This window comes from Sander lucioperca, chromosome 14 (assembly GCF_008315115.2).
Source record: "Sander lucioperca isolate FBNREF2018 chromosome 14, SLUC_FBN_1.2, whole genome shotgun sequence".
In the NCBI taxonomy this organism is placed as follows: domain Eukaryota; kingdom Metazoa; phylum Chordata; class Actinopteri; order Perciformes; family Percidae; genus Sander; species Sander lucioperca.
In genome coordinates this window covers 17925902-17940055 of record NC_050186.1, presented here as the reverse complement: position 1 = coordinate 17940055, position 14154 = coordinate 17925902, and the positions used below count along the sequence as shown (strand labels likewise).

Below are 14154 nucleotides of genomic sequence, written 5' to 3'. Positions count from 1 at the left end.
CACAGGCAGGGAGGTAAGTAGGCTTGGCCCTGTGGGACAATTGGTTTTGTGTATCTGTTCACTACCTGCAATACCTGTGCTGCATGTCTCCCATTGGAGATATTTTATCCTTGACTAACTTGCAGATGTTGCACATACTTCCTCCTTATGCTTTCTTCCACTTTAACTTTAATGTAATGACCTTATGACCAGGGTACATTGATTTTGTTCTTTGATACACCTCATATGCACGCTCACGTGTCCTTATCAGCAATATCACACATAAACATATAACAATAATATCACACAATAAAGAAGGTTTACAGACAGGAAGAAACGTTGCATGTTCAATTGACACACAGAGTAGGTGTGTCATATTGAAAGTGCTCAGTTCAATTATCATACCAACGATGATTTACATGTCTTTTCGGTGGCTGTCAAGACCTGATAATTATTGTAAGCACATCATTGACACAGTTATTGTAAAAAAAAAGCTGTTTTATTGCTTGCACCATGGAGTGCAAAAAGCTTGGAACATCCACAAAGCTGAATCTGTGGATGAGGGGAACCTCCAATTGATGGCAGACAGGTTTTATAGCTTGACGTTCTGCCCTGTGGACACACAAACAGAGCAGTAGCCAATGCATTATTTATTTTTAGATAACTTTTTGGGGCTTTTCCGGCTTTAATTTGACAGGAGCTAGGTGAGAAAGGGGAGAGAAAGGGGGAAGACATGCAGGAAATGGTCACAGGTTGGATTCGAACCCTGGACCTCTGCGTAGAGGCATAAACCTCTCAGTATATGTGCAAATGCTCTACCCACTGAGCCAACCCGGCCACAAGCCAATGCATTTTTTCTCTTTGATTTCAACCTTCATCTTAATTTCAATCCGAACCAAGTGAGGAGTGATTTGAAAGGAGTTAAACGTGTTTAATGAGTGAACTTAAGAGGTGCTGGTATGTGTGTGTGCGTGTGGTTTTCTTGCATTTTCTTCTCTGTACATGTTAGGCCTACTTGTTGTTGCATGTATTTTATCTTTATTTTGAATGTAAGTGTAATGAAATGAAATGTGCTGTATAAATAAAATGATCATTCCTTAGAATCCTAGGAATATTTGTGTGCTTTATAACGGGGATTTTCCATTAGGGCACGCACACACACACACACACACACACACACACACACACACACACACACACACACACACACACACACACACACACACACAGAGAGAGAGAAAGAGAGAGAGGGAGAGATGCTGTCAAACTGCCTTCTCTGCAAAACTGATTAAACTTGCTTTTCACTCATATCCCAGAAAGCGCTGCGCCTACAATTCCCAGAATCCATTGAGGTGCAGCAGCTGTGCGCTCCGGCTTGCCCGCAGCAAAGTGATGATAACACGCCAAACAAGGTACAATGAGAGAGCGCTGAGTTTTACATTTCGCCTGCTCCCTTGCGAGTGATGCCCAGATCTGTGGAGTAGCACTATGGCTGTCGAAGGTAAGGCGCTTCACCCTCCTGTGCTGTCCACGATGGCACTTCCGTTTTTGTGTTCGTTTTAAAGATAACCGACAATTGTTGTAGTTCAGTTGCCGTGTTAATGGGAGCTGTATGGTGTGCATGGCTCAACCCAGACACAGTCGAGTCACCTGTGAAAGCCTGTGATTGGGTGATGTTGCAGCCTCTGCTCTCTCCGCATTACACTGTCATCTTGTCTTATTATTACACTGTACAATTTAAACGATATAGGCTACCGTTGTGATTCACTGTGATGGTACATGATCTTACACCATAAAGACTCGTGTTAACGCGCAGCCTCTTTCTGCATTTAAATATTGCTACTGTGTGTGCGCGCGCCTGGTCGTAAACTCTGCGATTGGAGACCATCACTGGTTAACAGGTCTGTGACCCAGGAGCGTCCAGTTCTTTTGCATAATCATCTCCGTTGTGCACTCTGTCTTCTCTGGAGGACACTGGAGCCATACAGTGCTGAGATTAACACCAGGGACTATTTATTGATAATTTGTCTTGTAGATAATATTTACCGGGCTTTTCTGTGTTGTGCGCTAAGCTTGTTCCACAAGACCAGCCCGGGTTCAGACTGCTCATCTGGCAGCAGGTGGTGCGACATTGTGGACCGGGGAAGTCACCCGCATCTCTCCGTGATTGTCAACAATTATATATGGTATAAGGTGCTCGCTCCGGACATTGGTGGTAAAAGTGACTGTCAGGGATGCTCGGCCAATCTCCTCACCTTATCGGGGGTATCTTGTGGATCCAGAATCCAATGAGAGGTATGTTGGAGGAGGGGGTGTCACATGCTTGCAGTGGGACTAGCTCTCCCCTCAAAGGCTTTTTCAGTCCAGTGTGTTTGTCCATGCAGGTATGATTGGAATGAGGCTGTGGCACTCCTGCATACCAGTTCTAGATCAGGTTATTCATCTCTGACAGCCATTACAGGACATTTTTTACACATTACCCAAACATTTTGCTGTTTGACCTGAACCCGTCTCTCCTGTTCCTCTTCTAAGATCTATAAAAGTGGGCTGTAGACTGTCATGTTGTGTTTGCCAGTCAATGTACTAGTGCTGGCATAGATAGCACAGATAAAAGCTGTATGCAGAGCATTATTGTTGTTCTGCTCTATGACTTCTCATGTTTTCCCATGTTAAGGACCCACAAGTATGCATGTAAAACAGCTCAAACTCTTGTTTTGCAAATTTTTATTCAGGGTCTCTGACTCCTCAGATTTTAGTGCAACATTTCTACTGTGGAAAGGGGCAAATCAGCTGAGGTGTGCACCCTTAGATCAATGTTATACTTGAGGACCACCTGAAAGCCTCACAAGCTCCCCTGGCGGATCCTTAACAGCCTCTCTGTTTGTGCTATGTAAGAATGTAATGTACAAGTTGTGCCCTTTATGCTCTAATGTTGTAGCTTCTTGATGGTGCTGACTTACAGATGTAAAAGTTATCTGTCACCTGTTTCAAAACTCAAAATATGTCTTTAATGATATACAGTGAGTGCAGCAGCTATAATAATACCATCCTTTCAGAAGCATATCCATATAGTTTCATTCATGCATCTCTTGAGATTCGTTCTTTAAAGCAGTGAAGAAGAAGGGGGGTTGCTGCAAATGAAAACTTTGTAGCAGAGCTGAATGGTTTATCCGTTATTCAGTTTCATCCATTTCTTCATCCCTTTCTCATCTTTTTGTTCAGGCTAAAACGGATGAATAAAATCGGTCGGTTTGTATTTTAACAGTATCTCTTTGTTAGATACAATAGTTATGGAGAAACATACTTCATCCTCTCCACAACCATGAAATTGAAAAAATATTATACGACTTTATCATTTTCATTACAACTTAACTATTTCACATACAGAATAATCTCAAAACTATTACTGTAAGATACCAGCGATAGTGTAATGCACAAATGCCATTTTAGCAGTAAAATACAATTATTGAAAGCTTTTTTTTTTTCTTTTGTCATTGTTGCAGAAATGCAAACACTAAGCGTGAAATAAAGCATCAATACAATTTGTGACTTGAGCAGTTCAAGGAGCTACAATATAGGACAGCTCAGTGCATTCAATCATGATTCACTGACTTGTGTCATTGAGAGAGATGAGTGATGTCCCAATCCCCTGAAGCCGCTATAACTAATTTGCCTGCCAGAATTAGGGAGAAAAACTGCACTTCTGCAAGGTGATCATATTTAGCTAGAGCAGCCAAAACATCCTATACAGCCCACTACTGTGGCTGAAATACAATACTTTAAAATGCTTTCTCTTTGAAGACAGTGATGACAGTGCTCATTCCTCTCAGAGAAAAGTAAGTCAGATAGGATTCAGTGGTGGAATTTACATTAATGTAATGCCAATCTAATAATGAAGTACTGTACGTAGAGGTACTTGTACTTTTCATTTTCTGCTAGTATAAACTTCTAGTCCACTACATTTCACATGATTTAGATTTTACATAAAAAAACAAACACTACAATAGCATGTTGGCTTGTGACTTTTTCCACCTTGTCATGTATCAGATGTCTGTAAGTTGTTAGCAGCTTCACCAAAGAAACATTTACCGACTGAAATTCTAAGATGGCTTCCCTTCACAGCCCCACAGGTTACAATATCCAATATTTCACAAGAAAACTAAGATTTTCTAATTTCCTTCCCAATTAATCATCTCACGACCCCTCAGATTTATTTTGTGAATTTTGAGGAACAACAGTATTGATGGCCTAATAATGTCATATTTACTAATATTTCAATCACAGGGGTCATTTTTCAGCAAAACCAGTTGTTTTTACTTTTGACATTTTAAGTATATTTACTGCTAATAGTTCTTTACTTTAAGGAGGATTTTGAATGAAAGACCTTTCTGCACCGATCCAATACTGATATTGGATATCGGGCCAATACTGACTAAAATAGCTGGATCAGGTATCGTTAACAATGGGGCCGATCTATTCGGTCAATTCTAATACATTCTATGTTTATATACTATATGCCCAGGTATCGGTGTCGAGACTGAAAAAGTCAGATTGGTGCATTCCTACTTTTAGTTGAATATTTTTACTTTGTTGTATTGATGCTCTTACTGGAGTAAAGGATTTGAATATTGTTCCAACTTCTTTATCATCATTTAAATTTATGATTTAGATTTTGTTCTGAAATCGAGTAGTTCATTGAAAGGAAATTAATGAGAATTAAATTGGCCTGTATAAGCATGTGAGATATCCTATTTTTGTTGTGTTCCTATCCCCTTCCCTATAAGATGACACTTACTGATTGGTTTCCATTTTGCAAACTAATCTCCATCTCTAAATTTGCCACAAATAGCTAGAAAGTCCTGTTTTTTTTTTGTAGTTTGGCTCTAATTAAAACTGGTTGTGTTTATTTCTCTGCTGTGCAAGCAAAGCTCTCCCAGTGGATCGGACCAAGTTCCCTGCAGCACCATCACTTTCGTTGGGGAGAGAAATCACAACAACTCTGCAGTGTCACTGTTTTCTGTTCCAGTGCTCTACCAACCCCTCTAAGACAAGAGAATATAGGTCATGAATGTAATAATTTATAACACATGAGAAGACAATAAGCTCTTTGAGAAACAAGCATACTTGGAGAGTGTCTTTTGCCGTTTGAGCGTTACTTTGGAAGGCACTTTCACTTAGCTGTGTTTGGCAAATCCAGTCTGTGCAACACAAAACTCCACAAATGTACTGATAATCCTTAAATGCTGACAAGTGGTTCGATTGACAATCTAGAGAAAGGCTTAATCAGCTTCTATATAGTGTGAAAGTTCATAATAGCTGCTATTAGTTCAGACTCAACTTCATAATCTGTTTATTGCTTCTTTGTTCGAGCATCTTTTTTTGTTGTTTGCAAAAAATAAAAACCCCATTGCATGTTCTTTTAATGTCTAGCCTGGAAATGAAGTGCTTGAAAAATATGTTGTGCTGGAGTGTCAGAAAATGTGTGACTCTCCCTGACACATTTCTTTTACCCGCAAGAGGTGTGAGACAAGAGTCTTGGAGATTGTTACATCATGTCGGACAGTTATTCTGATGCCCTCTTTTAGACGGATTACGTTGGTGAAGGTGTGTAGCCTTAATCAAACCTCCTTACACATTCATATACCATCACATGCAGCTGTGCTTGGAAAACCCAACTCATCACAGATACAAATACAGCTTCATAATTGTGCTAATTAGGCGAAGCAGTTGCACTCCATATTTGACAAAAGGCCCCTGGTGACGAAGCTGTAGATCATCCTGCCTCAAGCCCTCAGCACAGTTGGAGACATTATAGTCTCACGTACTGTTGCCTCATAACAGCTAAGATGAATGACTTAATGACTGGTGTTGGGTTTAGTCTTATCTATATTGACTAAGGGCCAGGTTATAGAAACTAAATGGTTACAAAGTCAAAAGTGTTTACAGCTGTTCTGGACGGCCGCACTCGACAGCGGAGTGAAAAGCCGGCCATCATACAGTCTCTTCTTAAAAGCATACAGTGTTGTACTCAGTTCTAAACATGAAAAGTGACAGAAATTATTGTGTAAAAAAAGTTGTAGAGAGAAGTTAAAACCCTGGCTTTTTTCTCACCTCCACGCAGCAGGCGTGAAGTGGCTGTGAATGTCGGATTTTCCGTTTTGGAAAGTTAGAGAAGTTATTGGACAGTTGGCAGCCTAGAGACAAACAGGACAGAGAAGGGGCTATAACATGCAACAAAGGTCCCTGGTGGAATACGACCAGTAATGTTGTGGTGGCTGTATTTTATTTATTTAATGTTTACTTTTTTGGGAAAAGTATGTTGCATAAACCTGTATGTATGGAATGCGTCTTAACCACCAGCACAAAGTGTTATTTTCAGTCTGAATGCATGCTTATGTAATTTGTATGTCATATTTGGCTGGTTATAAAACGGCTACATGACCTGAGGGCAATAATGAAGAGCTAGATTTCTTATAGGCACCCATAAGCATGTGACAGAAGCATGTGTATATGGATGTAGAAATGCAAACACATAGTAAAAAGCTAAGAACTGGACCCCATGTTAAACCACAGCAGTGTTTACCCCCGTGGCAGAGGTAGTTCATTTCATTTCCTCCTTGATATGTCCTGCCCTGCTCTGCCTGCCTGTGCACCCATTCAGAAAACTCATTTCAAATCCATCTCCGGGATCTGGCCCACGAATAGAATTAGTAGAATAAACATGTTTATTTGAGTTGGTGGAATAGGATTGCATCTTAGTCAGGCTGATCAGGAGTTGCTACGGTGAGGTAGCATCTCTCCAACCTTACTCAGCAGGAATGGGATTAAGATGACAGAAGATGTAGCAAATGTCATTGGAGAGTGGTGTTGTGTAATCATCCCTTGGGTGGACCTAAAGCCATCTTTGATGCACCATACTAAAGTGCTGCTAAAAATAGAAAATAAAAAAAGAAAAGTTGTCATGTAGCAATGCCAGCATTCACATATTAGACTTTGACTCTCCTCGACATACTTATTTGCATCTCCTACCTTGTACCTGAAAAGAATCTGTCAGGGGTTTACTCATTACAATTCTATTCGGCTCTGTCTCAGGCCTGAGTCCTTCAGCTGGCTCAGCTTGCATCACTGTGTCTGTGAATGTCAGCTGGAGAGAGAAGAAGGGAAGGTTAAGCCAATAGAGTCTGGTACTCTGGTGCATAAACCTGACAGACTGTTTGATTTCAAACAACTCAACGTAGTTTATTTTCACCCAGTTTAACCAGAATTTGTGTGAATGGACGCCAATTAAACACCAAAAAAGCTGACACCAAGGCAACATCTATCAACCATTGAACAAAAGGCGCAATAAATCTAATGTTGACCATATAACTTAAGTAGTTTTTGTCATTTCTATTGTATGAGTTTCTATAAAAGTGTCAAAGTAGACGCCTTTTTCGAAGCAGCTAAATGGAATTCAATTTGATGTGAAAATGTCTTCTGTGAAAGAGGCATATTAGTTGGCAACAATTTTGATTAACAATTGAACAAATTCTCTATGTTTAGCTTTTCATATATGAATATTTTCCAGGTGTTCTATCATTGGAAATGGAATATCTTTTGGTTTTAGACTTTTGGTGGGACAAAGCAAGACACTTGAAGACTTCACATTGGGCTCTGGGAAATTGTAATAGTTATTTTTCGCTATTTAACTACCAGATGATGAGTTGCTTAATCGAGTAAAATAATCGGTAGATTAATCAATATTGAAAATATTCAGTTGCCGCTCTACAAAGAAGTATTGGTTTAGGCATAAACTAAATTCTGATGTCCTGTCAACCCTTGACCTATGGTGTTGCAAGGCAGTGTGACATTTTGGGAACTATGCCTGTTAAGTGTCTTTCTGAGAGTTAGATGCGGAGATACCAGTCTCATACAGTAGCTGTCTGTTAAACATGCTACAGCTAGCAGTCAGTTAGCTTAGCTTAGCACACAGACTGAAAACAGGGGGAAACAGCTAGCCTCCTTAAAACTAGGGGTGGGGGAAAAAATTGATACAGCATAGTATCGTAATATTTTCCGTGGCAATACTGTATCGATACACAGACGCCAAGGATCAATCTTTTATTATATATGTGATGGTCAGTTTGTCTGCTTGACAATACCATTTTGCAGCAATAAAATTGAAGTGAGATGAACAAACAGAGAACTGTATCTTTTTAGATAAAACAGATGTTGACAAAGTTTTCTTATGGGGATATAATTTGAAATTGGTAAAAATATGAAGTTGGAAAAAAGTTAATAAATTGCAATATATTGCAGAATATTGCAGTATGTTTAAAATTGCAATAATATCGTATAGTGACATAAGTATCGTGATGATATCGTATCATGAGGCCTCTGGTGATTCCCACCCCTACTTAAAATGTCTTCTTACACTTACATTTTTGTACAGCTCAAACAAACAAGATATAATATGTGGTGTGATCTTAAGATATGCTTGTAGGTGGATTTTGTTGCCTTTGGAGCCTGTTAGCAAGGCCAACAGTTTCTAGTCTTTATGCTAAGCTAACTGTGCTGCTAGCTTTAACTTCATTTTAGCCTACAGACACGAGAGAGGTATCAAACTTCTAATCTTATTTTCCCAAAATGCCTATTTCAAAACTATTCTATATTCCTCGATCTTCGATGGAGAACAATAGTCATGCTGATACCAGAACTTATTGAAGGGCCGGTCCAAGTAAGTTTGATGTAATTGGAACTGGTTCTGGAGGAAAAAAAACTATTGTAGTTTAGAGCAGAACTACATTGTTAAGATTAAAAAAAAAATTCACTTCCATAACCACAGCCCAGAATACTGACTACAGCCCAGTGGAGAAGAATAATTCAATTTAAAAGCGCCGGTGTTGCGAATCGTAGTTATTTTCATATTCATGTCACACCTGCACTAAGACTTCTCACTGTATTCAAATGTCACCTGTAGCCTCAGGATGCTTTGTGCTACAGCTCAATCAAATTGAAATGTAAGCCACTTGCCATTTTTGCACTTGGCACCCTTGCACATACTGAGGCAGATTCACAGTGATAAAAGAGGGAAAAGGTGCAGATTTTCCACATTTAGATCTGATGAATATGCAGATGAGTGAAGGCAAAATGATGAGAGGAGTTTAGATTTGTGTTGTCTTTGTTTTATGAAAATCCTCTACAGCGTCCGACCTCTGTTTAGGACTACATTTTAATGCTCTGCAACATTAACCTGGCTGACACTGCGGGTCCTTGTCTGTGTTACCAAACAGGACAGAACAAAATCTTCAGTACACAGTACCACGACCTTCATGACGTATGAGCATGAAGCAAATTAAACTCTGGGGGGAAGAGATAAATATTGCTGAATATTCCAGTCGTTCATCGATCACTTCACCATTGTAAAGCCCTTCTAACCTTCCGTGCACATCTCTTCTCCCTCACAAACGTCGACCTTTGTGGTTTTTGTGAAATATTCTTCATCATTTGCCACCCCGTTGTGTCGTGTGCAGAAAATTGGCGGCTTATCAGATCCGGTCCCTGATGACCATGAGGTTCTCTGGGCTCTGTTCTCGCTGACTGATTGAAGCTGCAGATCTGAGGCTGTTTGTGTGTCTCTGATTTGGCACGGATGGAGGGAGTCAATGTCAGGTGAAGACAGTCATTATGTGGCATGGTGTAGCAGGGCTGCAGTGTTTATTCTTTTGACATCTTTTAAAGTGCTCATATTATGCTCATTTTCAGGTTCATAATTGTATTTAGAGGTTTTATCAGAATAGGTTTACATGGTTTCATTTTCAAAAAACACCATATTTTTGTTGTACTGCATATTGCTGCAGCTCCTCTTTTCACCCTGTATGTTGAGCTCTCTGTTTTAGCTACAGAGTGAGGCATCTCACTTCTGTTCCATCTTTGTTGGGAGTCGCACATGTGCAGTACCTACGTAAGGACTACTAGCCAGTCAGAAGCAGAGTATGAGGGCGTGCCACGCTAGCAGCTAGGCGAGCATTATAACGTGTGTTACAAAGTGACGCACGTTCGTCACGGAAGTAAAGGCTGGACTACAATAGAGCTGTTTGGAGCAGTTTGTGAACAGTGTTTTCTCTGGAAGATGGTAAGTCCCTTTGGGGTGGACTTTGGGCTTTTTCACTTTGTAAACCTATAATGTGCACAAAAAAGATACATAACACAATAAAGGAAAGGGAAAAAGGCAAAAAGCATAATATGAGCACTTTAAAGGTGGAACACGTACAGTATCTGATTCCTGACGCTAATGATGCTTATACATATTGGTTCTATGAGGAAATATATGCATATGCTGTAAGGTGTACAGTTGTGAAGAAAGGACATTTTTAAGTTGTGTCACTCTAAAATGTGCTATGCCAAGACTTTGCAACAATCTGATATCAAGTGTCTTCCACCACTAACAGCAGTGATAAAACACAATTTGAAATTGGCTGGATGGCTGTCGGAATTACTTTAAATGGCAGACCAAACACAGTTATATATAATTGTGCCATTACATGTGTTTGGAGGAGTGGTGGCAGCAGAGCTAATTACAACACTACTAATTTAATCAGCACTTTAATCAGCACAGAAAAACATGTGAAGGGGTACAATGAGCTCAGAGCAGTTCACTTGAACTCTGCAGCAAAGCAACAAAACGTTAGGAGATGTTCAGTTGTTCTGTTAACTACAAAAAATGTCAGTTTGGTGCTTGAACATCAAACAAAACTGTGAGTGTATTCCCAAATCAAGGTTGGCATAGTATTCACTATGGTGTCTTCATATTATTCATATATTAAGTATATATCATCTGTGATACTGAGGACTCCAATGCATGACTCAGAGACCAAAAGTTAACTGGGTTGATGGTCAAAACAAGAACACGGCTCAGCAGCAGACAGGTAGCCAGAACAAAAAGGGCAAAGACAGACAAAAGGTCATAACAAGTGAGGCAGAAACAAGACGGCTGGGCTGTTAAAGATGAGTAGCATAACAGACGATCTGGCAGGGAAAGGAACAGCTTTCTGGACCTTACCTCACCTGCAGACTCAAATGAGAATGAGAAATATGGATGTGCAAAAAATGAATTGTTAAAACAATAATGTACACTATGTTTTATTATTTCTAACTTTATTGATGTAGTGAGGTTTAACAGCGCAAATACAGAACATTCATTTGCTGAGTAATCTGGATTTTAGGGTTATAATCTGCAAAGTTAGGCGGGGAAAAAAATATATGGGGACATACTGTAGACGAACATAGACTTTTATTTTGAACTAAATTTGTGCTGTGCCTTCGATCTAAAACTGCAATTATTTTTCGTCATGCAGTGCTGACATTGAGATACACTGATCATATTTATTCACCCTGCACTGTACAAAAAAAACAAAAAAACAACAACAATAAACACTGAGATCTAAGAGAGTTTAAAAAGAACGTACAATTGTGAAAATGTGTCCGTAGTTGTTGCGGTTAAAGTTGGTAATGCAATCTTTGCAGCAGGTTTAAAAGACCGATAACTGTCCAGAAAACCTGAACTTTCTACTTCATCTGCAATAGTTCCTGTTGTGGTTGCCAAATAGAGGAAGTTTGTGTATCTTATGAAATATTGATAGATGTTACTCAGCTCTAAATTAAGACAATCTATTTTTGTTGTCCTTTTACTGTCTGCTTTTGAAGCGGAGCATGTTAAAAGCTTTTTGCTTGGAATACATGCTTCACAGTGAACAGTTATATTTAGCTCATATGTGTTTCCGCTGTAAAGTGGGTCATTTCGCTCTGTCCTCTTCTTTTTTTGGCTCTGTCTAACTGACTAATTGTTGTCTCTCGTTCTCACTTTCTATCCATCCCTACAACTTTTTCTTTTCATCCTCTCTCACGTCACTTCTCTCCCTCTCTTTTTTAATCCTCCCTCGCTCTTTCCAGCTGAGAAATGTTCAAAGCTGAGCACATCTGCGCCTGCTTGACACAGGCCCAACCAATCATAGCTGATCAAGCCCCGGGGTTGGAGAGGGCCGTCTGTAGAGTTGGAGCACGGTTAACTTTTGATAGGATGTCAGGGTGAATTAAGAGCCCCACATAGTCTATCTGGCCGGATAACTTGTTACATGACTTCACTTTGACAGTTAGCCATGCAGTCAATCCTCTTTGTCTCCACAGCAGGCATATGAACAGATAAGCTAACCTAATGAGCACAAAAGAGGACTAATTGAGTATACAACAATGCCACAATGTGTCTTTTAAGACTTATAAGTGAACATTGGTGCTTGTTTTATTGTTGGAGTTGGCCAGTAATTGTGCAGGTTTTTCCTAAATTCTCAGTCAGTTCAGACTAGTGAAATTCTTCTGTAGGCTTTGTTTGTGCATTCATGAATGCACTTAAGCCAGTAAGCCTAAAAGGACCTTGACAAGAATTCCTCCCTTGATGTCATGTCTCGTCATTAATGGCTCATTACATGTATATAACCAGGCTACGCATATGCAACAGTAATGAATTTAACCCTTGTTGCACCAACATGCTGTTAAAGTGCTCATATTATGCTTTTTGGCTTTTTCCCTTTCCTTTATTGTGTTATGTATCTTTTTTGTGCACGTTATAGGTTTACAAAGTGAAAAAGCCCAAAGTCCACCCCAAAGGGACTTATCATCTTCCAGAGAAAACACTGTTCACAAACTGCTCCAAACAGCTCTACTGTAGTCCAGCCTTTACTTCCGTGACAACTGGCGTCACTTTGTAACGCATGTTATAATGCTCGCCTAGCTGTTAGCATGGCATGCCCTCATACTCTGCAACTGACTGGCTAGTAGTCCTTACCTAGGTACTGCACATGTGCGACTCCCAACAAAGATGGAACAGAAGTGAGATGCCTCACTCTGTAGCTAAAACAGAGAGCTCAACACACAGGGTGAAAAGAGGAGCTGCAGTACAACAAAAATATGGTGTTTTTTGAAAATTAAACCTTGTAAACCTATTCTGATATAACCTCTAAATACAATTATGAACCTGAAAATGAGCATAATATGAGCACTTTAAATAATGGTTAAATAAAAACACATGAGCAATTGGCATTTTTATTGCACACACTTTGAACTTTTAACCTACTAATGAAGCGTTTAGTGTAAACAAATTCATTCACATTACTGCTTTTAAATCCAGCGACAACAGTGTTGACCCTCTGATTCACTGCTGTGTTCAGCGAATGTTACCTGAAATTACCTGCGCCTCTTGAATCAGACTGAAGAGCCGGCTCATGAATTTTTAAAGCCATAAACGGCAGGTCTATTAATGACTCATGGGTCCACCAGGGTGACAGAATGAAGCCCTACTCATTTCATGGTTTGAACCTTAGTTGTACCTTAGTTGGCTTACATAGCCATAGACGCTTGCATTCCTCTAAAAGCAGCAACACCCATTCTGTCTGTGCAGTAAACTGCAGATTGCTGCACATGTTGTTGAAAAAAATCACACAGCATGGAAGCTGTTGTGCTCAGAGAGAAAGGCTATGTTTACCTAGTAGCCTTTCTCTCTGAGCATAACATTAAGTTATTTAATTTTGCCTTTAAAACTAATTTAAATTAGGAATTTTCTCATTTAGGAATATTTAAACAAGATTTGACCGTAAGCTTTTGGCACACATTTTTTGATAGTCATTGTTATGTACATATTGAGAAACGCATGTATTTAGATTTGATACCCAGCCCTAATGATGCGAGCGTTCTGCCGTTAATTGTCATCTCCAAAGAGTTTAGTAAATTAATCATTAGATTCAAACTAAGACCCCATGAGAGACTTTTGTTGTAAAGAGCTTTGAAAAACGTATAAACAAAAAAGAGATCATCTATAAGCATCTTTCTCCTGAATTTAATCTTAAACTCTTCCTACAGTCCAAAACATCGTATATTGCAGTTGATGCGCTTCTCTCCCCGTCTCTTTTCTACCCTTCAAAGATATTATAATTGGTACTTTAGTAAGCATGTAACAAGAATCTGACTCTGTCTTCTGTCCCCCACTGATGGAGAAACTCTGTCCAATGGGGTCCTCAGGGTAGACAGCTGAGCAGTCTCCTCACACGTTCACACACACACTTTGCACATTTTTTCTAATTTGGAGAGCAGGGAACGGCTTCGGTTGACACCCCATGTAGATTTGCTCACTTTCTCAAAGCAGAC

General features: G+C 39.6%; 1 protein-coding gene across 3 annotated transcripts in view; it reads left to right on the top strand.

The window, feature by feature from the left end:
* Window positions 1-1271: 1271 nt before the first annotated feature.
* The window catches only part of samd12 (sterile alpha motif domain containing 12), a 109941-nt gene continuing 97058 nt past the window's right edge, over window positions 1272-14154 (top strand). The window contains exon 1 of one of the 3 annotated variants that reach the window (XM_031295906.2): window positions 1272-1480. In XM_031295906.2, the coding sequence (XP_031151766.1) occupies window positions 1468-1480 (13 nt within the window). In that variant the 5' untranslated portion in view covers window positions 1272-1467. Of the gene's footprint in view, window positions 1481-1845; window positions 2275-14154 lie in introns of those variants that run through there. The other 2 variants (XM_031295907.2, XM_031295905.2) reach the window with 2 other exon arrangements.